This window comes from Balaenoptera borealis, assembly GCF_965194805.1.
Source record: "Balaenoptera borealis genome assembly, contig: HAP1_SCAFFOLD_1434, whole genome shotgun sequence".
Lineage (NCBI taxonomy): Eukaryota > Metazoa > Chordata > Mammalia > Artiodactyla > Balaenopteridae > Balaenoptera > Balaenoptera borealis.
The window spans coordinates 46,046-73,912 of record NW_028122789.1 but is presented as its reverse complement, the minus strand read 5'-3'; the positions used below and the strand labels follow the sequence as shown (position 1 = coordinate 73,912).

The following is a 27,867-nucleotide window of genomic DNA, read 5'->3' as shown; positions in this document are numbered from 1 at the left end:
ATCTCCCTCAAACCGACTCTGCTTGCCAACTGCTGGATTTCCACCTGTTATACCACCATCATTCTGCCCATCAACACATGTGATTTGTCTCTTTCCTGTACTACAATCCCCCAACTCTAGTCAATTACTACATCTTGTCCGTTTTTCCTCTGTAGTACTCCCAGGATTTTCTTTCTACTTCCATCACAACCACTCTAATTTGGCCCCTTCTCACTTTACTCCTAGATTTTGCTAAAGCATTCTATTTGGACTCCCTGAATCAAGCGTTCCTCTCTAGATCGCTCTACATATGAAATCTAAAATCAGCCTCTTGTTTTAATCATTTGTCTCTCTTGCTTGAAAACTTGCATGGCTCCCCATATCTCAGAGCGTAACTTCCAAACCCCCATTGCCGATAGCCAAGGTTTTTCATAATCCTATCTTTCATTGTTGCCTAACCCAATTCTTTACAGCCAGACTAATCTATTAAATTCTGATCATCCCTGCAGTCACACCTTTGCCTAGACTGTACTGTCTATTATTTTTCTGACAAATCACAGCCAATCTTTAAGTCCCAGCTAAAGATTTAGCTTATCCATGCTGCATTCCGTGACCTCCACACCCCTGTGATTACAGGTTCTGGTGAATTACAGCACCTATCTGTATTTCTCTGAATACTTAATTATATATTACCTCCCTTTTAAGGCATATCCCCTTTCTCCCCACTTGTCATTGTCATGTTCTGGAGACAATGCCATAGACTTCTGTGGCTCCCACAGTACTTAGCCCTGGGTTGGGCACAAAATGGGTGCTACATATAGAAAGCCAGGGGACAAAGATGAGTTCTAGATATAACTGAGGGATTGAATAATAATAATAGCTAACACTAAAATATATGCTAGGCACTGATAGAAGACCTTTACCTATATTAACTCATCTAAATCTCCCAATGAGATTGGAGTCATTGGGAGATTTAGGAGTCATAGGAGTCATCCTATGAGAGGACGACTACCATAATCCCCATTTTACAGATGAGGAAATTGAGTCATACAGCTAATAAATGACAGACCTGGGTTCAAACCCAGGTAGTCTGGCTCCGGAATCTCTACTCTTAACCACTTTGTTGTATTACCACCAATGAGATGGGGAGAGGGACATGTCGCTGTAAAGAGGATGGAGTAAAGAGGGGAGAAGAGTAGATGTTAAGGAATTAAAGAATGGGGTAAAAAAATGGAGAAGGAAAAAAATAAGGGCAATTAAAAGTAAAAGACTGGAGGAGAGGGAAAAATAGTAAGAAGGAGAATGAAGACAAGGAATCATTGACAAACAAAAGGTGGAAACAGAAAGTCAGTCAATGTGGGCTGGGGAGATAAGGAGGACCCAGGAAGACCTGAAGAAAGGCTGCCATGTCAGGCAGGATGCAGAGAACAAATGAGGCAAGGCGATTCTTACATGATGGTGAAGGTGCCGTTGTAGGCGTTAGGCTCTGGCTCAGGCACTCTGTGGAGCTTCTGCTTTGGGCTGAGACCAACACACGACAGTGTCTCATTTTTGCAGGTACAGAGCTCACATATGCTGATGTTTGTGGTGGCATTCTGTTCTGGCTGCTTCTTTTCTGGGGTATATTTTACACCAGGAAGACCAGTGGGTACCGAATACTGAGTCGAAGGAACTGTCTCAGATGGCCTTGGTTGCTGAGATATGTTAACTCCCAGGTCCCCAGGTGGAACTGTGACTTGAGTCAGGTTTGGCTGTGCAAGTGTCACCTCAGGGTGTTTTGGAGGGGGAGCTGTAGTCTGCTGCAGGGCTGTAGAATGTTCAGACTCTGTAGTAGGTTCTGGAGTTGTGGTAAGCCCCTGGTCTAAAGGTTGAACTCTGACACTGGGTGATGTTGGAGGCTCAGTGTGATCCTGATCTGGTGCTGGAACTACTGGGTTCTGATATACTGGAGGCTGAGCTACAAAAACCTCCTTAGGTGGTTCTGGAGGCTGGGTTAAGGTCTCCTGCATGGTTGGAGAAGGTTCATCCTCCTTAGTGGGTTCGGGCCTTATGGTCAGTTCAAGGTCCAAAGGTTGAATTGTGACCTCAGTCAAGGTTGGATGCTGAGCCTGAACATGCTCTGGATTTGGAAATGTCACCTCGGGGTATGTTGGTTGAGTTGGGGCTCCCTGCTGAACTGGAAAAGGTTCAACATTTTCAGTGGGGGTTGGATGCTGATCTGAAACCTCTTGCTGGACTGACAAAGGTTCCAACTGCTCAGGGGACACTGTAGACTGAGCCGAGGTTTCTTGTTGGGGTGGAGAAGTTTCAACCTCATTAGTGAACGCTGGAGTTACGATAAGTGCAAGACCCACAGGTTTAACAGTGACATCGGGCCGCTGCAGAAGCTGAGCTTGATCCTGACCTAGAGGAGAAACTGTTGTCACATGATGCTCCGGAGAGAAAACTACAGTCACATTAGAGAGCTCTGGAGACTGAGTTGGAGAGGATTCAACCTCACCAGGAGACTGTGGATGCTGAGCTCTGGCTTCCTGCTGAGGTGGAGAAGGTACAACCTCAGGAGCCTGTGGATGCTGATCTGGAGTCTCCTGCTGGGTTGTGGCAGGTGTAACTTCTTCTCCAGGATGCTCTGGATACTGAGCTGGGGTCTCCTCTTGTACTGAAGGTTTGTTATGTGGACCGGCTTCTGGAGATTGGGCTGAAGCCTCCTGTTGAACTGGCAAAGGTTCAACCTCCGCAGGTGGCTGTGAAGGCAGCGTGGGGGCCTCATGCTGGGTTGTAGAAAATTCTGCATTAGTAAGGGGCACTGAGGCCTGAGCTGAAGGCTTCTGCTGATTTGGAGAAGGTCCCACCTCTGGCGTGGGTTCTTTTGTTATGGTAAGCTCCACATCTGCAGGTTTGACAGCGACACTGGATAAGTTTGAATGCTCAGCATGATGGTGACTTGGAGGTGAAACTGTCATTTCGAGATGCTCTGGAGGTTGAGCTGGCTGTTCCTGTTGAGTTGGAGAAGGTTCCACCTCCCCTGAAGAAGGCTCTGGAGGCGGAGCTGGTTGCTCCCGCTCACGTGAAGGCTCAACCTCTCCAGGAGGCTCTGGAGGCTTAGCTAAGGTCTCTTGTTGGGTTGGAGAAGATTCTCTCTCCTCAGGATGCTCAAGAGGTGGAGCCAGGGCCTCCTGCTGAGCTGTAGGAAGTTCAGCTTCCGTAGTGGGCTCTGGAGTGATGGTAAGTTCCAAATCCAGAGGTTGAAGTGTAACACTGGGCAAGTTTGAATGAGCGTGACGCTGAACGCCAGGTAGAGATGCTACCTCATCACTCACTGGAATTTGAAGTACATACTCAGTAGGGAACCCTGGAGTCTCAGTTGGGGCCTCTTGATGGAGTAGAGAAGGTTCAACCTCCTCAGGGAGCTCTGGAGGCTGAGATGGGGCCCGCTGCTGGACTGGCGGAGGTTCAACCTCCTCAGGGCTCTCTGGAGGCTGAGATGGCGTCTCCTGCTGGACTGGAGAAGGTTCAACCTCTTTAGTGACCTGTGGAGTTATGGTAAGTGCCAGATCCAGAGGTTTAACAGTGACATGGTACAAATTTGACTGCTGAGCTTCATTTACCCCATGATGTGCTACTGGTTGAACTACAACCTCCTTAAGTGTCTCCAAAGCCTGGGCTAGGGCCTCCTGAGGACTTGAAGTTTCTAGTTCCTCAGGGGCCTCTGAAGGCTGAGATGGAGCCTCCTGCTGAAGTGGAGGTGGCTCTACCTCTTCAGCGGGCTCTGGAGGCTGAGCCCGGGCCTCTGCCTGGGGTGAAAAAGATTCAACCTCCTCAGGGGTCTGTGGATGCTGAGCAGGGGCCTCGTGCTGGGGTAAAGATTCAGCCTCCTCAGTGCGCTCTGGATGACGAGTGTGGGCCTCCTGCTGGGATGGAGAAATTTCAGCTTCCTCAGGGGGCTCTGGAGGTTCATCTGGGCTCCCCAGAAAATCTGTAGGTAGCCTCTCCTCAGGATAAAAGGCATCCATACTGGGATCTAAATAATCACCCTGCAACTGTTGTTCTAGACCCTGAATTTTTCCTTCAAATTGGCCTGTAGTTCCAACAAATTTGGCAAGCCGTTGATGCTGAACTAGATCTTTCTTCAGGTTTGGGGGTGAAACAATAAACTTCACTGGTTTTGAGCTCTTACTACCTACAGGTGGAACAAGAATTTTAAATGACTGGTGACCTTCAGCCTGATCTGGATGTACATTTTTACTCTTATTTTTGTGTCGAGAAGGCAGAACCAAGGCCTGATTCTGATTCCAATCCAGCACTGGAACTTCCTCTGGGAGCTTTTGATGTTGGGTTTGCTTGTTATTCAGATCCTGATGTGGAACAGCAAACTGATCTGGCCCTGTAGGCAGCTCTCCAACCGAATCCGTGTCCGCGTATGGAACCTCAGTCTCAGTCAACTCCTGATGAGGCGGGGCCAACATCTGGACTGGAGACGAGGCCGTCAAATAATTAAAGCCCCCGGCTTCTGCCAGGGGTGTAAGGGCATGGGGCAATTTGGGAGGGGGGTCTGAGGCGTATGAAGACCAAGCCTCGGTCAGCCGCGCGGGGTTGGGTGTCACCTGGACGGGGTCCAGGGCCCACTCCGGAGGCTGAACTGCCAGGACTACTAGCCACAGTTGTTGCCACATGACGAAGAGCCGTGGCAACCAAAGGCGCAGCCGGGACATAACACGCGGCGGCTCCCAGGCGCAGTGACCCAGGCCACTGAGGAGCCGGAGCCACATCCTGCGTCCGAGCTGAACTGCTATGCCAGCGCCGACGCGAGGGCTCACGTCAGCAACCGCGCGCCCCTCCCCCGCCTAACGCCCCACCCGTTATTTATGACGTGTTTAGTTCCGCCACCACCATTATTAGGTTCGTGCGGAGATCCAATGCGCGCCACCAGAGTGGGCCTTTTTCCCAGAGTCCCCAGGGCGCAAGCCATTCTTCCCCTTGCAAAAGCGACAATTACCTCCTGCCGGGCCCTCTTCCCAAGCCCTCCCTGCCCTCCCTGGCCCCAAACAAGGAGGCGGGATTTGGGCTGCAGACCCGAGTGGCCCCAAACTCCAGCGGCCCAGGGGTGGCGGGGGGTTGGGAAGGATGCAGAGCTTCCCAAGGAAACCACAGGACCTGGCATTCTGGGAAATTCAAAAGTGCTAGTCCAGTTCTGGCAATGTGAACCCTTCCTCCTCAAAGCTCAAGTCTGAGAGGCATTCTTCCCCCCTTTGGCCACACGGCTGACAAGAAAAGTAGCTGACCTGCAAAATGAGCACCAGTTAGGGTGGCGGGAGGGGAACACACCTTACAGTTATTCTAAAATGTTGCCATTTCCTCCAAACTCTCAGTATTCACGTCTCATTATTAATTCACCACTCTATTATTAGCCGTTACCACTGAATCAGTGATGACTCCAGAACTTCTGTAGGAGGGCTTTGGGGCAGGTGAGCAATTCATTCTGGGAAAGAGAGTCTAAAACCAAGTGAACGGCCCTTTACATTAGCATGGGAAAACTTCCCCCATCCCACCTTGTCTCAACAGAGCCATTAATCTAGAAAAAACTACAGTGTCACTTTTCAGAGGTCTACCCTGTGTGCACACGCGGAGAAGACACTTAGAATGTTAAAGTCAGCATGTTAAGTAATTTTCTTGAAATACTCTAACTAGCACCCAGTTTACTTTCTTCACAGTCCTTTTCATAATCTATTTAATTTTAGTCCTTTTTAATTGTCTGGTACACCTTTAACACCTAAACCCCAAGACAGAAGGAGCTTCATCTTATTTCCAGTGCCTAGCACATAATGGTTTCTAAATGGAACTGATTCCAAGATTGGCCTCATTTAGGAATGGATCTGTGGTTATAATCAGGTTTCCGAAATCTTTAGTATCAATACGGAATCCTTTCCTCTCACATTTCACAGGAAGTTAGACTTCTTAAAGCCCAAACATGGATATGTTTGAAGTTTCCTTGACTGATTTAAATTGAATTAAATTAATTATTTTGTACAGGAAAAACTTTCAAAATTTTTACATTTTTCAGAACATAACCACCTTTTCTTTCTCTACTTTCTTCCCTTCAAAACAAACTTTGCAACATTGGGGTGAGTTAAGTAATCAGAAATCTAGCCCCAAATTAAGCTCTCAATGACATGAAACACATTTTTTGCTCCTTTTTAATAAAAATCCTATATGCAGTACATTAATGTTTTCTTTTAGCAATTACATTGACAACTTAATCCCTAATTCGAGGCATCCATATAATTGATTTACAGAAAGGTTCTTCTGCAAAACATTTAACACAAGATATATATGAGATGCTGAGATCTGGGTAATATACCTTACTTGAAAGGCATGAATAGTTTTTAAACACTGTAGCATAATCACACTTAAGGCCATAGTTACTTTGTTCCCAAATCCCTGCAATTCTATTTGAGGGGAGTTCTAAAAGGCCTGTGTCTTCTCCTGTGTCCACAACTGTAGACGTACACTGATGGCCCTCAATCCTGCTCTCCAAACTTCAAATAAGGGGCCAGAGACAAGGCTCGGGACTTGGAGAAGTCCTAGAAATTCCCTGCCTCAAAAGCAGTTTCAGAGTTTCACATTTTCCGAAGGATGACAGAGCTGAGTAGACATGCCAAAGTCTTCCAAATCCTGCTGGTTGTTTTGAATTACGGCTACACTGGCTGTGTACCCCTTGAGTTTTTATCTCCACATACTTGAATTAAACCCTGTAGTTCCTCTTCGGTTCTAGCATCATCTGTGACCTCGTCACAGGGTCTATATGCCACAGCTATTTTACCACCTTCTGAAATAAAGTTAACAAGGATCAATTCAGAAGTTTTCTTGTTCTAAAACTTCCTGTATACAATGGTAGCACCCGATAATTAGACATTCTTTTGATTTCTAAAAGCAGAAAATAAGAGCATTTTCCTAGAAGTTCCCTCATCTGACACTTCAGTTTTTATCATAATTATTTGTGAAAAAATATATAAGAAGTGTCAACTTTGGTTCAAAAACCTTTCTGATCTTAGAAATAAGAACTAAGGAATAATGACAAAGGAATGAAAAGCTGTGGAAACAAAAATGTTCAATCACAATACAAGTAAATAGGAAGGCATTAGGTGGGGGTCAAAGTGAGTTCAAACCCGGGATAGATACCACTGGACTATAATAGATACTTCATATTAGAAGCAAGGCAAGTGCCTACTCCTTGGGACCAAAATTCTACCAGATACAATGAACAAAGCTTTGGAGACACAGACAGACAGAGAGAGCATTTGAACACTCTACTGGCAGAAACTGGCCCATGTGCCTTTTGGACAATACAGCTTTCCTCAAGGCAAGCTAGAGCCACCAGGCTTTTTGGTCCAAGGAGTTTTGAGTACATATAAGGAATACCTTTGCATATTAGGGACAAACAACCCAGACATTTAGTTTGGTTCTTAAAGGTTGTTACCCAGAGTTGACAGCTGATGGAGATTCTGCCTGATGACCAGGGAAGTCAAACTTCACTGGAAGGACTGCCCAGCCTGGAAGGCCAAGACCAATCCAGGGTCAACTCTTACAAGCAAATAAGGTCTCTGACAACTTAGCTAGGGTTTCTCAGTCTCTACGCCTGCAGGGCTGTGAAGCAGGGGAGCAATTCTGTTCCGGGAATCTACTAATCATAGAGTTTCCTTTGGGCACAGCCTGTCACATTCTCACCGCTGTATAACTCGATAGGGAACACAATCAACGCTATTCAGTAGCATGACCACTTTCAAGGCTCACAAAAACGTAGCCGATTATTATATAAGAATTTTTTACAGAACTAGAACAAAAAATCTTAAAATCTGCATGGAGACACAAAAGACCCCGAATAGCCAAAGCAGTCTTGAGGGAAAAAAATGGAGCTGGAGGAATCAGACTCCCTGACTTCAGACTATACTACAAAGCTACAGTAATCAAGACAATATGGTACTGGCACAAAAACAGAAACATAGATCAATGGAACAAGATAGAAAGCCCAGAGATTAATCCACGCACCTATGGTCAACTAATCTATGACAAAGGAGGCAAAGATATACAATGGAGAAAAGACAGTCTCTTCAATAAGTGGTGCTGGGAAAACTGGACAGCTACATGTAAAAGAATGAAATTAGAATACTCCCTAACACCAAACACAAAAATAAACTCAAAATGGATTAGAGACCTAAATATAAGACTGGACACTATAAAACTCTTAGAGGAAAACATAGGAAGAACACTCTTTGACATAAATCACAGCAAGATCTTTTTTGATCCGCCTCCTAGAGTAATGGAAATAAAAACAAAAATAAACAAGTGGGACCTAATGAAACTTCAAAGCTTTTGCACAGCAAAGGAAACCATAAACAAGACGAAAAGACAACCCTCAGAATGGGAGAAAATATTTGCAAATGAATCAACGGACAAAGGATTAATCTCCAAAATATATAAACAGCTCATTCAGCTCAATATTAAAGAAACAAACACCCCAATCCAAAACTGGGCAGAAGACCTAAACAGACATTTCTCCAAAGAAGACATACAGACGGCCACGAAGCACATGAAAAGATGCTCAACATCACTAATTATTAGAGAAATGCAAATCAAAACTACAATGAGGTATCACCTCACTCCTGTTAGAATGGGCATCATCAGAAAATCTACAAACAACAAATGCTGGAGAGGGTGTGGAGAAAAGGGAACCCTCTTGCACTGTTGGTGGGAATGTAAATTGATACAGCCACTATGGAGAACAATATGGAGGTTCCTTAAAAAACTAAAAATAGAATTACCATATGACCCAGCAATCCCACTACTGGGCATATACCCAGAGAAAACCGTAATTCAAAAAGACACATGCACCCGAATGTTCATTGCAGCACTATTTACAATAGCCAGGTCATGGAAGCAACCTAAATGCCCATCAACAGACGAACGGATAAAGAAGCTGTGGTACATATATACAATGGAATATTACTCAGCCATAAAAAGGAACGAAATTGAGTCATTTGTTGAGACGTGGATGGATCTAGAGACTGTCATACAGAGTGAAGTAAGTCAGAAGGAGAAAAACAAATATCGTATATTAATGCATGTATGTGGAACCTAGAAAAATGGTACAGATGAGCCAGTTTGCAGGGCAGAAGTTGAGACACAGATGTAGAGAATGGACATATGGACACCAAGGGGGGAAAACTGCGGTGGGGTGGGGATGGTGGTGTGCTGAATTGGGCGATTGGGATTGACATGTATACACTGATGTGTATAAAATTGATGCCTAAAAAAAAAAAAAAAAAAAAAGAATCATATTCACCCAATATATCAGAAATGAAAACTGAAATTAAATTGATTCCAAAAACATAATCTAATAAACTCTTCAACAAGAAAACAACAACGATAATAATAATAGTCAATATATTTTGTCTGCTTACTATGTTTCAGGCATAGTTCTAAGCTTTTTACATTCATCATCTCATTTACTCTTACAATATCCCCCATTAGGTGATAAGCTGAATTACTAACCCTATTTGCAGATAAAGAAATTGCAGCTTAGAGATATTAAATACCTTCAAATGTCTCTGGCTAGAAAAACCTAAAATTGCAACAACAACAACAACAACAACAAAATCTAAGAGACAAAGTTAGGACTCAAACACAGGTGTCCAAGGCTTATAACTGCACTATTCTGTATGAAAAGCAAGCAATTGAGGAAGAACGGGACCAAACACTTTCTGTATGAACTGAGGCAAGTCATTCTACATCTCAACACTGGGGACAATAATAGTTGCTGTCGTTTTTCTCATAAATGCCACAAAGAACAAATTTAAGACTGCTGCTGTGAAAGCATCTGGTGAATGAAAGAATATGTAATGTTTTAGATAACCATTACTTTCATCCAATTAACTTTTCAGATAAGTTTCTTTGCTCACTGAAACTGAAGCACTTCAAGAACAGTCAAAAAGGTCTTACCTAAAACCACAATCAGCAGTTTCTGGAATGCATCTGTCATAGTCTTCTGAATAGCAAGCTTCTGGGTTACCTTCCTTTTCATAAGGAATGATAATGACCCTAAATCCAACCAAAACAGATGAATTTAAAATGCCTATCATCTGAATAACTGATTTCTAGGTTATATGTTTAAAACTAAAAAAGCATCTGTGATTCTTAGCTCACTACCTTAGTGATTAAGGGCAGGCACAACACTGGGGTACAGCTGAATGTCTCTGTTGTAGGTATACCCTGGCATGGCACAGTTTCACTGCTCAGATCTATTCTGGAAGTTCCTAAAATACTAACTAGACGGGAAATGCAAACCAAGGACGTGGCACAAATCTCATATGACTCACAGATTTCAAATGGACAAGCTGAGGCTACACTGCTACAGACCCTGCTCTCCTGTGCGTAAAGGGCTGGATTCATACAGGGAGATAGATTTGGTGGTAGTGCAGATGATCTGGCCTCTCCTCAACCATCACCCACTCAGGTGGATGGTGGAGCCTCCTCTACTCCATTCGCTAACAGCCCTGCCTCTGACTTAAAACCCTAAGCCCAAGTGCCATGGATTGTAGGAAAAAACTCAGTACCAATCGGAATCCCCTTTCTAGGGATCTACATTTACTTTTTCCGCTCAGGCCCTTCTATAGGAGGCAAAGGACTGAACATTTACACAAGAGTTTATTTCAATCTTTAGACAATGATTTTGTTGGGATAACTGAAGGCCAGAAGACATCTGTATTTGAAGGACTATTTTAGCACAAAACAAATTATTAACCAAAAACAAAAACTAACTAATTTTCCCTCCTCCTAAGCTTCTTGGCAGGCAGTCAGTTCTAAAATTCTAAAGTTTAAGGTGCTGTCAGGTATCGCCTAAGATAAAAACCTATATTGTCAGGCAGAAAAATTCTGCCCAGGGCTTTAGTTGCTTAGAAAAGGTGATGATGTATCTGAAAAGTTGAGTTTCAGAAAGAAAGGAAAAAAGAGCAATCCCACTCCCTCACCTCCCCACACACACACATACTGGAAAACAGACCTTCCTCCAACTTATCCAAAGGTTCCTTCCTCAGCCATGCCAACTCCAGGACTCCTGCACTCGTGGGAGGGCAACACCACCTCTGAAGCACAGAAGAACTTCAGGCTATTGCTTCTGAAGTGGTGTCACAATATCTTCATTTTCCCTTTCTTCAAGGTTAGAAAGATCCTGAAGCTGTTAGGATTTTGAATGAAAGGCTAGACTTCCAAATATTCTGTTGTTAGAAATTAAAACTAAACTCCAGCAATCCCAGGTAATAGTTGAGGTATGCTATAGCTTCAAAATCAAGTGAGACTTGCAAATGAATGACTAGATATGGACAACTCTTTTTTATTATATACCATACAAATACTGGAGAAAATTATGGACACCACCATCCAAGTCATTGAGATTATCACTAATTCTAGGTGGCAGGCCAATGCTCAGATACTTCCGTGTGGAAGCCTCCCACATCTCCTCCCCATAGCCCTGTTCCATTCTTCTCTCTAAAGTCTAGGAGTTCAATGTTGAAAGGAGTCTGGTTAGTCAAAGAAAATCTACAGAGTTTACCTTGATGATCCTTTTTGACCACCCATTGAAACCAAAGTAGTAATTTGCCAATTCTTGGCATCTGGAGCTGTTTGGGGCAAGCGTATTATGTTGAACCGCCTTATGTCTGGTGCCGAGACGAACCTGAAGACATAAAAGACCTAAAAATATCACAACCCTACATAGAGACTTATTTTGGATATACCTGAGATTTATCAATACCAATTTCATAGAGTGGTTGTGAAGATTAAGTAGGACATTTTAAGCAATGAGTTCACAGTGAGCCCTAAATAAATGTTATTTATTATTTTTAAGTCAGTACTTTTCTGCATCATTTCCAGGGCCCCTGATTAACCGGAAGGTTCCCTGACCTCTGGTGGTGAAAGTGATGATGAAAGCAAGCAAGGAAGCCCAGCAGAAGCCTGTTATGGGGCTGGGGGTAAGCAAAGGAAGTGAACTGTTTTAGTCGTCTCATCCTGTAGCTCCTGCTTGAGAATATGACCTGAAGAGGAGATAAGATGGACCTGCCACTGAATTAGGACCTTAATCTGTAGCACCCCCTCCCCAAGTTACTAACCCCTGTTAGAAGAGGGAATACGTATACCTCGATGAATGTAAATAAAGCAACCAAAAGAATTAGAGGTTCATCTGCATTAACAAGCTTCTTTGAGAGTGCAAATATTTCCAGTCTTAACTCTCTAAATAACTTACATATTACTGTGGAGTTTTTACATCACTAGTTCTTTCTTAAATGTCTATTTCCATTTTGAACAGGGTGCAGTATGTAAATATAGTCATAAACATTCAAATAATACAAATAAAGTCAAAGCATTGTTAATTCTTTATTGATGTGTTTGTGCATCTTCCTCTGTCACTAGTTTATGAGCTCCTTAAGTGCTTGAAGGAACCATATATTATTCTTTCCTTGTTACCAGAAACAAGCATACATCTTGGCACATAATAGAGGAGGGATGGTCTGTTGACTGAGTGAATGAATGAGTACATAAGAAAATGAAATTACTTTCTCCAACTGAAGCTGCCTGCTGGGAAGGAGAAATGGAGATTAATTTTTAAATGCTGAGTGTCGCAACGTTTAAAACAGGGAAGCTAGGCCCTGTATGGTGAGTCATAATGGAGCTGTCCTGGACAATTAGGAAGCTTCAGAAGGGCTCTGAGCCCCTGGGTAGTAGAGACAGTTGACATCTGGGATAAGCTTGCCACAGTTCTTGCTGGCAAACATTTCCCTTCGTGCTACTGAGAAAAACTCAGATACATTAGGCCTTTCCTTCATTTTATTTGAAGATGTTATTCTCTTGTCTGTATTTATAAAAAATACAGGGGAAAAAAGATAAGAAGTATATATACCTGCTAATGAATAAAAGAAGACATAATTGGAACTTCCCTGCTGGTGCAGTGGTTAAGACTCCGTGCTCCCAATGCAGGGGGCCCGGGTTCGATCCCTGGTCAGGGAACTAGGTCTCACGTGCATGCTGCAACTAAGAGTTTGCACGCCACAGTTAAGGAGCCTGCGAGCCACAACTAAAGGAGCCTGCCTGCTGCAACTGGGGAGCCCACGTGCCGCAACTGGGGAGCCCTTGAGCCGCAACTAAGGAGCCCGCCTGCTGCAACTAAGACCCGGTGCAAGCAAATAAATAAATAAATAAAATTTAAAGAGAACGCATAATTAAAGTACGTAACAATTTCGGGGGTGTGGGTAGTAAGCTAAGGCTCTGCATTAAATAAAGAAATCGAATACGAATGCCCTTTCCTCTCAACTCTATAGTGACTTGTAGAACATTTTCCTCATTACTCTATCAGTGACGGGCTTTATGCTGTGACAATCTCAGAACTTAAGCTTATGGAATGGTCTTAATGTCCAATATAAGAAAAGAACTCATTACTCACAACTGATACCAAGTAACTGTTTCATAATCTTTCCAGGACCATCCATAATATCTGAGGGGTTATGTGAAATGGTCGCAGGGTTCGCAAATTAAAGAATGTCTGACACGAAATCATTTCAACCCCAGGGAGTACAGCCAGGATTGAAGAGGGTGTTAAACAGGGTACAGAAGTGGGAGGTAGTGTACCTGGAGTCACATCTGAGGAGAGTTCTCAGATTCAATAAAGGTGAAATCAGTGAGTAAAGAAATAGGGGTGAGAATAGGCAGCAAGGTCAGTAGGAAGTAGCCAGAGCAAGAAGCCAATCAGAGAAGACACACAATTATAAAGTGAAAGGTCTGGGAAATCGAAGCCTCACTCACTTATTCAGAGGCATTGAAAAGGTCCTTGAAAAAGGAATGGTGGCTGAATGGAGGCACATAATGAAATGTTAATTCTGGGGAAGTAAAATTGGATGGCATCTTAATATGGAATAAGGTTTCTACAATGCCTTAAAGAATATTTTAACCATCTTCTGGAAGCTGAAGGGAGTTCTGAATAGGCAATTTGAGAGTGATGATGATGATGAAGCCTCCTTTATGTTACATCTGACAAAAGTTTGTCAAGCTCGGGACTTCCCTGGTGGGACAGTGGTTAAGAGTCCGCCTGCCAATGCAGGGGACACGGGTTCGATCCCTGGTCCGGGAAGATCCCACATGCCGCAGAGCAACTAAGCCCGTGTGCCACAACTACTGAGCCTGTGCTCTAGAGCCCGTGAGCCACAACTACTGAAGCCCGCGTGCCTAGAACCCGTGCTCCGCAACAAGAGAAGCCATCGCGATGAGAAGCCCACGCACCGCAACGAAGAGCAACCCCCGCTCGCCGCAACTAGACAAAGCCGGCGCGCAGCAACAAGACCCAACGCAGCCAAAAATTAATTAATTAATTAATTAATTAACTTAAAAAACAATTTGTCAACCTCACACATTTAAAATCCACATAAAAGTAACTATAAGGAAGACTCTTGTGAAGATTTCTTAAATTAAGGGGCAGCATAAAATGACATGGGCTTTAACATCAGTTCAGTTTGGGTTTGGCCTCTAGTTTCCACATTTACTGTCATAAACCTTAAGTAAGTCACTTAACCATCCTGAGTTCGAGTTTCTTCATCTAAAAAAAAGAAAGAAAGAACTGGGGAACTGGGGGATCAGTGGAGCAGTGCATCTGAGAGCATTCTGTACACCACAGTGCTGTACAAACGTTGGCCTTTTATTCCCCGCCCCCCCCTTGGGATCTTAGTTCCCAGACCAGGGATTGAACCCGGGCCCTCAGCAGTGAAAGTCCTAACCACTGGACCGCCAGGGAATTCCCGATGGCCTATTAGTTTTAAATTCAGCACTTCATCCCAGTAGAGCGAGGAATTCCACATTTGGACCCACCTTCACTGGAGATGTCTGAAAAAGCTGCTTCTGGTCGCATGCCTTTTGGGCTCTGTGGGCATCCCTTGCTGAATAAACCTCGATGATGGCATAGAACACAGGACCGGCCACTGCTGTGTTTGGGAAGACTCGGACCGAATACAGAAGGCCAAACTGGGAGAAGACTGTGAACAGAGAATGCTGTAGGGTGGGCCCATGCTAAGTAAGTGCAGGAAATTTCACGCCCAGGAAGCCAAACCGCCCGTTCCTTTCTATTCCCCCAGCCCTTCGCCGCAGGCAACTGTGGTGATCCTGCAACTCCAAACACTTCTCATTTCAGCAACAGGTTTCCCTCTGAAATCCTAAGCTTCGAGAAGCATTAGGAGGCAATGCCGGCTGTTGGGAACTATCTCTCAAAAATCTGTGGGGGCGAGCTGACTACTCAGGTCGGCTCTAGAACTAAGATTCCTCTCAGCAGAGACCACAGGCAGATGAGGTGCTGAAGCAGTACCCCGGGGCGCCCAGTTACTGAGGCGCGAGGTGGCTTCCTCCACCCCTCCCTCTGCCCCGGCTCGGCTCACTTGCAAGGCCTCGGCCGTGGGTCCAGAGCTCAGCTCCCACACCAACAAGGTTTTGTCACCCACGATGGGAACCACAAAAGGTACCAACGCCACCATCCTACCTTTACTGCGCGTGCGCGGCTCGGGGCGCCTGTGCACGCGCGCCTCGCACGCGCGCCTCGCACGCGCGCCTGGGCACGCGCGCCTCCGCACGCGCTGTTTATAACGGAAACCTGAGGGGGGGAGCCAGTTTGTTGGGAGTGGGACAAGGGCGGTGCTCGGACCTCTCCCTCACCTCTCCCACTTCGGGCTTGTCTCTGCCTCTAGGTCCCCTTCCACAGGTGGCACTGTCACTATATAATCACGTGGAATCATGCAGCCCTGGGCCTGTGCTGGGGGAGGCAGGAGGTGGGTAGGTTTGGTGCTGGGCTGAGCTGGAGGGAGGCGAGCAGCACACAGCTGACCCGCAGTGGGGGCAGGAGAGGCCAGGGCCTGAGGAGGGCCGTCTTGGGCAATGGCTGCTCTCACACATTCTTCTTTCCCCTGTCTTTCTGGCACCTCCCTGCTAGTTATCCAACGGTTGGGATTTTGTTTTAAAGAAAGAAAACAACACAATGGGAATTTTCCACCAGCTTGAAATGGTGGAGAACCCCCTACCTTGGTACACAGGGTACACAGCTGTACATGAGTTTGAGAAGTTGGGAGAAAAGTCAGGCCTTGGCTCCACAGTGGAGGGAGGCCCAGTGATCCAAATATTCTGGCAACCCCAATGACCGTACGAGAGGGGCCAGAAGTAGATGGTCCTCTATGGGCAGGAGGTCGAGCATGTTGTAAATAACTGGTACTTGATGAACCAGGAGAGAGAGCACCAGAATAAATTGCTATTTGATTTACTCATCTATGCCCCTTGAGGATGGTATGTTTTCCAGTTCCCAGGGACTGATGATACTGGGGAAACAAGGGAGGGAAGCCCCTCTTCATCCTTCTACTCATCCTCCTTTGCCCACGTTTCCTCTTGTGGAAGTACTGGCTACCATGAGGGATTCTAGTTTCAGCTCTGCTTCTTCTTGCAGGCCCCTGTTATTGGTATATAAATATTCAACTATTTACATTTTAATTCCTTACCACCTGGTTAGACTTGGTTATGAGTTTATACACTTTAATATAAGAAAAAGAAGTATTTTACAAGCAATGCTGAGAAGCCGATATTAGAAAATAAAATTTACCGGTGGCTTGAGGCAGAACAGGGCTCACTCTGTGGCTGTCTCGTGTGCGGTCTCACTTTCCTCACCCGCCTCTTCATCAACCCAATATGCAGCCAGAAGCTTCTCTGCTGGGGCTTTGATGACTTCCCTGGGGTAAGAAGAATAATGCCAAGGCTTTTACTTTTGAAAGGAACAATGATAGTTTTCATTATTTCCTCATTTTAGATGAGAATTTTAAATTGTCCCCTACCATTTATGGTACATCCTTATAGAAGTACATCTCATCCTCATCAGAAGACTCCCTGTCGTGTAGCTTTTGTGCCATGTTTTCCTTGCGTGTGGCGTTGAGAGGCCTATACATATCCCTAAGCCAAAGTGGCCGCCTTCTCCCGAAAAAGCCCTCCTGGAACACAGAAAGGGAAATATTAATTCAGCATCTCCCCTGCTTTCTCTCGCCACAGTACTATATCCCCTTCAAATTTACCTGACTCTCACTTTCCCCTGAGCTTCTCTTACGCAGCAGGAATCGAAAAAAGCCCCTTGGAGGAAAACACACACTGTTAGTGTTACATGTCATTTTTCATCTCTCTCACAATGTGTTATCTCTGGTCTTATTAGGACTAAATGGGTACCTCAGTCCATAAGCACAATGAGCAAAATCACCACAGACCCGGGATCTTGAAAATCATTCCATGCATGCTGGCCTTCCAGAAGTTCTCTGTGTCCCTCCAAAATGGCCCCCGCCCCGTGTCTCTGGGGAGACCTTTGCATGTGGCTTAGCATGGAGTATAGGCAGGATTTTCAGCCCCGTTCACCTTTCTTGGCCCTTGGCCAAGTGCCCTCGTGCAGTGAAAACACTGCAGAGCGGCGCTGGGCGGAAACACGTTACTCTCTAGATGCGCTTCACACCAGTCCGCTTCGGACTTAGTCGCACATGCAGCATTTGCTGGGGGTGTGGCTGTGGGGAGAAGGTGCTTTTATTTTCCTGGCTGCTCTATCCTATCCTATAAGTTGAATCACACCAAGTAAACACCTGAACCCAACTAGCAAAGTTATCTATAGCTCTCTGACTTTCATACTGCAGGCTGTCACTGAGGTGTCAGTGAATTGTGAAATCAGTTTCAAGGCCATGACCAGCAGGGAAACACGAAATACTCTTTTTGAATACAAATAGAATAGAAAAAAATCAGAGTGCACAATAAATTTGTTTCAGAAACTACCTATGCCCATATAGTATGTGTATACTGAATTGTGACATAAAACGGAGCTCACAGCCCAAGCACAGTGTGATCAGTAGAGAAGTCCTCAGTGGAAAGGGACCCTCTTCTTTTTGATAATCACTAGCAGTATGACCATGGGGCAAGATATTTTCCCTTTCTCTTTCTCCATTTCCTTATTATAAAAGGAAGAGACAAACTACTGTCTAAAGTTTCTCCCGGTTAAAGTTCTATGAGGTTTGGATAAAGGGAATAGAGAGTAGGGGCCTGAAAAACAGTAGGGTGAGAAGGGAAGTTTTCTTGCCACTTTACAGAAGGGACTCATATGTGCTACCTTTCGTCAGCTTTGAGTGAGGCCAGCCCCTAAATCCCCAACCATGTGGCCCTCCCTACCCCAGAGCCTCCTAGAAGGCCTCTGGCCTGGCCTGATGTCTAGGAACCAGGCACCAGGCCAGCAGGAACAGGTGCAAGCAAAACCTCTCCCCGTCCACCCTCTTTCCTTAAAGGACTAGTGAAAGCAGATGAATCTGTGCCAGTCCTGTTCTAACTCAGCTTGGGCTGGGGAGCTAATTCTGCTGATAAATAAATTAGGGTAAACCATTAGGGTAATTAAACATTCTTCCTGCCTTTGGTGAGGAAATTGAAATAGGTGAGTTCTAAGTTCTCCTCTAGTTGTAAAATTCTGCTTTAAAAGACCAATATTTACCTTCTGCTTCTTTTCTTATCTTCCCCTTTTGCAATTCGATGAGAATAAGTCTGTTTTGAAAGAAAACATGATCATGATTATCCATTACAACTATTTCCAAATCCGTATTCACTCCCTTTTACTTTAAATCTTATCTACCCAGTGAGATGATAACTTTTTTAGGGAAAGGAATTCTACCCTGTTTAATAATCCTTTGCCTCTTCCACAGTACCTAACTTAGGGTCTTGCATGCAGCTGGCGATATATTTTATTGACTGTTTTAGATAACGTTCAACAGATCGTTCCTAATAAAAACTCTTAGAAGTAGGAAAAGAAAATAAAAGTATCTAGCAGAAACCTAAGCCTTGTTTTAGAGTCAACAACAAGAGTAGGATGCCCATCATTACTGCTACTATCGATCAATGTGGAGGAGGTCTTAATCGGTACGAAAAGAAAAACGAAGTCTTGGAAAGGAAGAGACAAACACATTTGCATATGAAATGAGGGACCTAAAAAGACCAAAGGAATCAACTGAAATTTTATTGGAAGTAACATGAGTAAGATGGCTACATACAAAATCAAGAGATCAACATATAAGCCTCAATAGCTTTCCCATATAACACAAATAACTCACTAAAAAACAGAAGAAACATCCCGTTTACTATATCAATAAAAATGCATAAAGTACCTAGGAATAAACTTAACCAAAAATTTGTAAGACCTATGTGATGAAAATATTAAAACTTTTCTGAAGGACATTAAGAAGAAGTACTACATGGCATGAGATACCATCCTCCTAGAATGTTGTAAAGAGGTCAATTCTCATCAAATTAACCTACAAATTCAATGCAATCCATTTATATCCAAAATAATTTTTAAATAAAACCTGGCCAGCTGACATTTGGTAGAGAATATGTGTAAGAATAGTTATGAAATGTATGAAAAACAAGGTCAAAGAGTAGGACCTTGCCCTACCAGATATAAAATATGTTATAGAGCAACTGGAATTAAGCAGTGTGATATTGGTACTGGTACAGGACAAGATAACTGGATCACAGAATAGAGTCCAGATGTAGATAGTATATGAGACCAGGGAAGAAAGAATAAACCATTCAGTGAAAGATTTGAAAACAATTAGATCTTCCTGTAGGGGGGGAAAAGTTAGATCCCCTGCCTCAACCACACTAAAAAACAAATACAACAAATTCTAGACAGATTACAAAAGTACTTGAAGAAAATACTAGAGATTATTTTTACGTCATGAGGTGACAAAGGCCTGGCTAACAAAAGCCACCCCACATGAGCCATGAGGAGAGGACGGGCAGATATGGTGGCAGACTGTCAACACACCTCCTACTCTGCACAGCCCTTGCCCCCAACGCAGCCAAAAATAAATAAATTAATTAATTAATTTTAAAAACAATTTGTCAACCTCACACATTTAAAATCTACATAAAAGTAAATATAAGGAAGACTCTTGTGAAGATTTCTTAAATTAAGGGGCAGCATAAAATGACATGGGCTTTAACATCAGTTCAGTTTGGGTTTGGCCTCTAGTTTCCACATTTACTGTCATAAACCTTAAGTAAGTCACTTAACCATCCTGAGTTCGAGTTTCTTCATCTAAAAAAAAGAAAGAAAGAACTGGGGAACTGGGGGATCAGTGGAGCAGTGCATCTGAGAGCATTCTGTACACCACAGTGCTGTACAAACGTTGGCCTTTTATTCCCCGCCCCCCCCTTGGGATCTTAGTTCCCAGACCAGGGATTGAACCCGGGCCCTCAGCAGTGAAAGTCCTAACCACTGGACCGCCAGGGAATTCCCGATGGCCTATTAGTTTTAAATTCAGCACTTCATCCCAGTAGAGCGAGGAATTCCACATTTGGACCCACCTTCACTGGAGATGTCTGAAAAAGCTGCTTCTGGTCGCATGCCTTTTGGGCTCTGTGGGCATCCCTTGCTGAATAAACCTCGATGATGGCATAGAACACAGGACCGGCCACTGCTGTGTTTGGGAAGACTCGGACCGAATACAGAAGGCCAAACTGGGAGAAGACTGTGAACAGAGAATGCTGTAGGGTGGGCCCATGCTAAGTAAGTGCAGGAAATTTCACGCCCAGGAAGCCAAACCGCCCGTTCCTTTCTATTCCCCCAGCCCTTCGCCGCAGGCAACTGTGGTGATCCTGCAACTCCAAACACTTCTCATTTCAGCAACAGGTTTCCCTCTGAAATCCTAAGCTTCGAGAAGCATTAGGAGGCAATGCCGGCTGTTGGGAACTATCTCTCAAAAATCTGTGGGGGCGAGCTGACTACTCAGGTCGGCTCTAGAACTAAGATTCCTCTCAGCAGAGACCACAGGCAGATGAGGTGCTGAAGCAGTACCCCGGGGCGCCCAGTTACTGAGGCGCGAGGTGGCTTCCTCCACCCCTCCCTCTGCCCCGGCTCGGCTCACTTGCAAGGCCTCGGCCGTGGGTCCAGAGCTCAGCTCCCACACCAACAAGGTTTTGTCACCCACGATGGGAACCACAAAAGGTACCAACGCCACCATCCTACCTTTACTGCGCGTGCGCGGCTCGGGGCGCCTGTGCACGCGCGCCTCGGGGCGCCTGTGCACGCGCGCCTCGCACGCGCGCCTGGGCACGCGCGCCTCCGCACGCGCTGTTTATAACGGAAACCTGAGGGGGGGAGCCAGTTTGTTGGGAGTGGGACGAGGGTGGTGCTCGGACCTCTCCCTCACCTCTCCCACTTCGGGCTTGTCTCTGCCTCTAGGTCCCCTTCCACAGGTGGCACTGTCACTATATAATCACGTGGAATCATGCAGCCCTGGGCCTGTGCTGGGGGAGGCAGGAGGTGGGTAGGTTTGGTGCTGGGCTGAGCTGGAGGGAGGCGAGCAGCACACAGCTGACCCGCAGTGGGGGCAGGAGAGGCCAGGGCCTGAGGAGGGCCGTCTTGGGCAATGGCTGCTCTCACACATTCTTCTTTCCCCTGTCTTTCTGGCACCTCCCTGCTAGTTATCCAACGGTTGGGATTTTGTTTTAAAGAAAGAAAACAACACAATGGGAATTTTCCACCAGCTTGAAATGGTGGAGAACCCCCTACCTTGGTACACAGGGTACACAGCTGTACATGAGTTTGAGAAGTTGGGAGAAAAGTCAGGCCTTGGCTCCACAGTGGAGGGAGGCCCAGTGATCCAAATATTCTGGCAACCCCAATGACCGTACGAGAGGGGCCAGAAGTAGATGGTCCTCTATGGGCAGGAGGTCGAGCATGTTGTAAATAACTGGTACTTGATGAACCAGGAGAGAGAGCACCAGAATAAATTGCTATTTGATTTACTCATCTATGCCCCTTGAGGATGGTATGTTTTCCAGTTCCCAGGGACTGATGATACTGGGGAAACAAGGGAGGGAAGCCCCTCTTCATCCTTCTACTCATCCTCCTTTGCCCACGTTTCCTCTTGTGGAAGTACTGGCTACCATGAGGGATTCTAGTTTCAGCTCTGCTTCTTCTTGCAGGCCCCTGTTATTGGTATATAAATATTCAACTATTTACATTTTAATTCCTTACCACCTGGTTAGACTTGGTTATGAGTTTATACACTTTAATATAAGAAAAAGAAGTATTTTACAAGCAATGCTGAGAAGCCGATATTAGAAAATAAAATTTACCGGTGGCTTGAGGCAGAACAGGGCTCACTCTGTGGCTGTCTCGTGTGCGGTCTCACTTTCCTCACCCGCCTCTTCATCAACCCAATATGCAGCCAGAAGCTTCTCTGCTGGGGCTTTGATGACTTCCCTGGGGTAAGAAGAATAATGCCAAGGCTTTTACTTTTGAAAGGAACAATGATAGTTTTCATTATTTCCTCATTTTAGATGAGAATTTTAAATTGTCCCCTACCATTTATGGTACATCCTTATAGAAGTACATCTCATCCTCATCAGAAGACTCCCTGTCGTGTAGCTTTTGTGCCATGTTTTCCTTGCGTGTGGCGTTGAGAGGCCTATACATATCCCTAAGCCAAAGTGGCCGCCTTCTCCCGAAAAAGCCCTCCTGGAACACAGAAAGGGAAATATTAATTCAGCATCTCCCCTGCTTTCTCTCGCCACAGTACTATATCCCCTTCAAATTTACCTGACTCTCACTTTCCCCTGAGCTTCTCTTACGCAGCAGGAATCGAAAAAAGCCCCTTGGAGGAAAACACACACTGTTAGTGTTACATGTCATTTTTCATCTCTCTCACAATGTGTTATCTCTGGTCTTATTAGGACTAAATGGGTACCTCAGTCCATAAGCACAATGAGCAAAATCACCACAGACCCGGGATCTTGAAAATCATTCCATGCATGCTGGCCTTCCAGAAGTTCTCTGTGTCCCTCCAAAATGGCCCCCGCCCCGTGTCTCTGGGGAGACCTTTGCATGTGGCTTAGCATGGAGTATAGGCAGGATTTTCAGCCCCGTTCACCTTTCTTGGCCCTTGGCCAAGTGCCCTCGTGCAGTGAAAACACTGCAGAGCGGCGCTGGGCGGAAACACGTTACTCTCTAGATGCGCTTCACACCAGTCCGCTTCGGACTTAGTCGCACATGCAGCATTTGCTGGGGGTGTGGCTGTGGGGAGAAGGTGCTTTTATTTTCCTGGCTGCTCTATCCTATCCTATAAGTTGAATCACACCAAGTAAACACCTGAACCCAACTAGCAAAGTTATCTATAGCTCTCTGACTTTCATACTGCAGGCTGTCACTGAGGTGTCAGTGAATTGTGAAATCAGTTTCAAGGCCATGACCAGCAGGGAAACACGAAATACTCTTTTTGAATACAAATAGAATAGAAAAAAATCAGAGTGCACAATAAATTTGTTTCAGAAACTACCTATGCCCATATAGTATGTGTATACTGAATTGTGACATAAAACGGAGCTCACAGCCCAAGCACAGTGTGATCAGTAGAGAAGTCCTCAGTGGAAAGGGACCCTCTTCTTTTTGATAATCACTAGCAGTATGACCATGGGGCAAGATATTTTCCCTTTCTCTTTCTCCATTTCCTTATTATAAAAGGAAGAGACAAACTACTGTCTAAAGTTTCTCCCGGTTAAAGTTCTATGAGGTTTGGATAAAGGGAATAGAGAGTAGGGGCCTGAAAAACAGTAGGGTGAGAAGGGAAGTTTTCTTGCCACTTTACAGAAGGGACTCATATGTGCTACCTTTCGTCAGCTTTGAGTGAGGCCAGCCCCTAAATCCCCAACCATGTGGCCCTCCCTACCCCAGAGCCTCCTAGAAGGCCTCTGGCCTGGCCTGATGTCTAGGAACCAGGCACCAGGCCAGCAGGAACAGGTGCAAGCAAAACCTCTCCCCGTCCACCCTCTTTCCTTAAAGGACTAGTGAAAGCAGATGAATCTGTGCCAGTCCTGTTCTAACTCAGCTTGGGCTGGGGAGCTAATTCTGCTGATAAATAAATTAGGGTAAACCATTAGGGTAATTAAACATTCTTCCTGCCTTTGGTGAGGAAATTGAAATAGGTGAGTTCTAAGTTCTCCTCTAGTTGTAAAATTCTGCTTTAAAAGACCAATATTTACCTTCTGCTTCTTTTCTTATCTTCCCCTTTTGCAATTCGATGAGAATAAGTCTGTTTTGAAAGAAAACATGATCATGATTATCCATTACAACTATTTCCAAATCCGTATTCATTCCCTTTTACTTTAAATCTTATCTACCCAGTGAGATGATAACTTTTTTAGGGAAAGGAATTCTACCCTGTTTAATAATCCTTTGCCTCTTCCACAGTACCTAACTTAGGGTCTTGCATGCAGCTGGCGATATATTTTATTGACTGTTTTAGATAACGTTCAACAGATCGTTCCTAATAAAAACTCTTAGAAGTAGGAAAAGAAAATAAAAGTATCTAGCAGAAACCTAAGCCTTGTTTTAGAGTCAACAACAAGAGTAGGATGCCCATCATTACTGCTACTATCGATCAATGTGGAGGAGGTCTTAATCGGTACGAAAAGAAAAACGAAGTCTTGGAAAGGAAGAGACAAACACATTTGCATATGAAATGAGGGACCTAAAAAGACCAAAGGAATCAACTGAAATTTTATTGGAAGTAACATGAGTAAGATGGCTACATACAAAATCAAGAGATCAACATATAAGCCTCAATAGCTTTCCCATATAACACAAATAACTCACTAAAAAACAGAAGAAACATCCCGTTTACTATATCAATAAAAATGCATAAAGTACCTAGGAATAAACTTAACCAAAAATTTGTAAGACCTAAGTGATGAAAATATTAAAACTTTTCTGAAGGACATTAAGAAGAAGTACTACATGGCATGAGATACCATCCTCCTAGAATGTTGTAAAGAGGTCAATTCTCATCAAATTAACCTACAAATTCAATGCAATCCATTTATATCCAAAATAATTTTTAAATAAAACCTGGCCAGCTGACATTTGGTAGAGAATATGTGTAAGAATAGTTATGAAATGTATGAAAAACAAGGTCAAAGAGTAGGACCTTGCCCTACCAGATATAAAATATGTTATAGAGCAACTGGAATTAAGCAGTGTGATATTGGTACTGGTACAGGACAAGATAACTGGATCACAGAATAGAGTCCAGATGTAGATAGTATATGAGACCAGGGAAGAAAGAATAAACCATTCAGTGAAAGATTTGAAAACAATTAGATCTTCCTGTAGGGGGGGAAAAGTTAGATCCCCTGCCTCAACCACACTAAAAAACAAATACAACAAATTCTAGACAGATTACAAAAGTACTTGAAGAAAATACTAGAGATTATTTTTACGTCATGAGGTGACAAAGGCCTGGCTAACAAAAGCCACCCCACATGAGCCATGAGGAGAGGACGGGCAGATATGGTGGCAGACTGTCAACACACCTCCTACTCTGCACAGCCCTTGCCCCCAACGCAGCCAAAAATAAATAAATTAATTAATTAATTTTAAAAACAATTTGTCAACCTCACACATTTAAAATCTACATAAAAGTAAATATAAGGAAGACTCTTGTGAAGATTTCTTAAATTAAGGGGCAGCATAAAATGACATGGGCTTTAACATCAGTTCAGTTTGGGTTTGGCCTCTAGTTTCCACATTTACTGTCATAAACCTTAAGTAAGTCACTTAACCATCCTGAGTTCGAGTTTCTTCATCTAAAAAAAAGAAAGAAAGAACTGGGGAACTGGGGGATCAGTGGAGCAGTGCATCTGAGAGCATTCTGTACACCACAGTGCTGTACAAACGTTGGCCTTTTATTCCCCGCCCCCCCCCTTGGGATCTTAGTTCCCAGACCAGGGATTGAACCCGGGCCCTCAGCAGTGAAAGTCCTAACCACTGGACCGCCAGGGAATTCCCGATGGCCTATTAGTTTTAAATTCAGCACTTCATCCCAGTAGAGCGAGGAATTCCACATTTGGACCCACCTTCACTGGAGATGTCTGAAAAAGCTGCTTCTGGTCGCATGCCTTTTGGGCTCTGTGGGCATCCCTTGCTGAATAAACCTCGATGATGGCATAGAACACAGGACCGGCCACTGCTGTGTTTGGGAAGACTCGGACCGAATACAGAAGGCCAAACTGGGAGAAGACTGTGAACAGAGAATGCTGTAGGGTGGGCCCATGCTAAGTAAGTGCAGGAAATTTCACGCCCAGGAAGCCAAACCGCCCGTTCCTTTCTATTCCCCCAGCCCTTCGCCGCAGGCAACTGTGGTGATCCTGCAACTCCAAACACTTCTCATTTCAGCAACAGGTTTCCCTCTGAAATCCTAAGCTTCGAGAAGCATTAGGAGGCAATGCCGGCTGTTGGGAACTATCTCTCAAAAATCTGTGGGGGCGAGCTGACTACTCAGGTCGGCTCTAGAACTAAGATTCCTCTCAGCAGAGACCACAGGCAGATGAGGTGCTGAAGCAGTACCCCGGGGCGCCCAGTTACTGAGGCGCGAGGTGGCTTCCTCCACCCCTCCCTCTGCCCCGGCTCGGCTCACTTGCAAGGCCTCGGCCGTGGGTCCAGAGCTCAGCTCCCACACCAACAAGGTTTTGTCACCCACGATGGGAACCACAAAAGGTACCAACGCCACCATCCTACCTTTACTGCGCGTGCGCGGCTCGGGGCGCCTGTGCACGCGCGCCTCGGGGCGCCTGTGCACGCGCGCCTCGCACGCGCGCCTGGGCACGCGCGCCTCCGCACGCGCTGTTTATAACGGAAACCTGAGGGGGGGAGCCAGTTTGTTGGGAGTGGGACGAGGGTGGTGCTCGGACCTCTCCCTCACCTCTCCCACTTCGGGCTTGTCTCTGCCTCTAGGTCCCCTTCCACAGGTGGCACTGTCACTATATAATCACGTGGAATCATGCAGCCCTGGGCCTGTGCTGGGGGAGGCAGGAGGTGGGTAGGTTTGGTGCTGGGCTGAGCAGGAGGGAGGCGAGCAGCACACAGCTGACCCGCAGTGGGGGCAGGAGAGGCCAGGGCCTGAGGAGGGCCGTCTTGGGCAATGGCTGCTCTCACACATTCTTCTTTCCCCTGTCTTTCTGGCACCTCCCTGCTAGTTATCCAACGGTTGGGATTTTCTTTTAAAGAAAAAAAACAACCCAATGGGAATTTTCCACCAGCTTGAAATGGTGGAGAACCCCCTACCTTGGTACACAGGGTACACAGCTGTACATGAGTTTGAGAAGTTGGGAGAAAAGTCAGGCCTTGGCTCCACAGTGGAGGGAGGCCCAGTGATCCAAATATTCTGGCAACCCCAATGACCGTACGAGAGGGGCCAGAAGTAGATGGTCCTCTATGGGCAGGAGGTCGAGCATGTTGTAAATAACTGGTACTTGATGAACCAGGAGAGAGAGCACCAGAATAAATTGCTATTTGATTTACTCATCTATGCCCCTTGAGGATGGTATGTTTTCCAGTTCCCAGGGACTGATGATACTGGGGAAACAAGGGAGGGAAGCCCCTCTTCATCCTTCTACTCATCCTCCTTTGCCCACGTTTCCTCTTGTGGAAGTACTGGCTACCATGAGGGATTCTAGTTTCAGCTCTGCTTCTTCTTGCAGGCCCCTGTTATTGGTATATAAATATTCAACTATTTACATTTTAATTCCTTACCACCTGGTTAGACTTGGTTATGAGTTTATACACTTTAATATAAGAAAAAGAAGTATTTTACAAGCAATGCTGAGAAGCCGATATTAGAAAATAAAATTTACCGGTGGCTTGAGGCAGAACAGGGCTCACTCTGTGGCTGTCTCGTGTGCGGTCTCACTTTCCTCACCCGCCTCTTCATCAACCCAATATGCAGCCAGAAGCTTCTCTGCTGGGGCTTTGAT

At 45.1% G+C, this 27,867-nt stretch overlaps 1 protein-coding gene, 1 long non-coding RNA gene and 2 pseudogenes across 6 annotated transcripts in view; all 4 read right to left on the bottom strand.

Moving 5' to 3' along the window:
• LOC309622052 (leucine-rich repeat-containing protein 37A3-like) overlaps positions 1-4,748 on the bottom strand; it is a gene marked incomplete at both ends in the record, with an annotated part of 36,819 nt that extends 32,071 nt beyond the window's left edge. Inside the window, one exon of the mRNA XM_082409249.1 lies at positions 1,432-4,748. Coding sequence (XP_082265375.1) covers positions 1,432-4,748 — 3,317 coding nt within the window. The remainder of the gene's footprint in view (positions 1-1,431) is intronic.
• Positions 3,403-27,867, bottom strand: part of LOC309622050 (RAD52 motif-containing protein 1-like) — a 48,402-nt pseudogene continuing 23,937 nt past the window's right edge. Inside the window, exon 8 of the transcript in view lies at positions 3,403-3,509. The product of the transcript in view is annotated as an RAD52 motif-containing protein 1-like (transcript). The remainder of the gene's footprint in view (positions 3,510-27,867) is intronic.
• Positions 4,232-15,555, bottom strand: LOC309622048 (RAD52 motif-containing protein 1-like; annotated as a pseudogene). The gene is made up of 8 exons: positions 15,444-15,555; positions 14,884-15,063; positions 11,585-11,707; positions 11,036-11,209; positions 9,976-10,074; positions 6,717-6,805; positions 5,134-5,261; positions 4,232-4,450 (listed from the first exon to the last, which is right to left on the bottom strand). The product of its transcript is annotated as an RAD52 motif-containing protein 1-like (transcript).
• LOC309622043 lies at positions 20,315-22,716 on the bottom strand. Of its 3 annotated transcripts, none has more exons than XR_014240454.1 (4): positions 22,661-22,716; positions 22,427-22,579; positions 22,198-22,324; positions 20,315-20,585 (listed from the first exon to the last, which is right to left on the bottom strand). It is a non-coding gene; the product is annotated as an uncharacterized lncRNA (long non-coding RNA). The 3 variants fall into 3 exon arrangements; XR_014240455.1 differs by lacking the exon at positions 20,315-20,585 and adding an exon at positions 21,846-22,048; XR_014240456.1 differs by lacking the exon at positions 20,315-20,585 and having other exon boundaries at positions 22,104-22,324.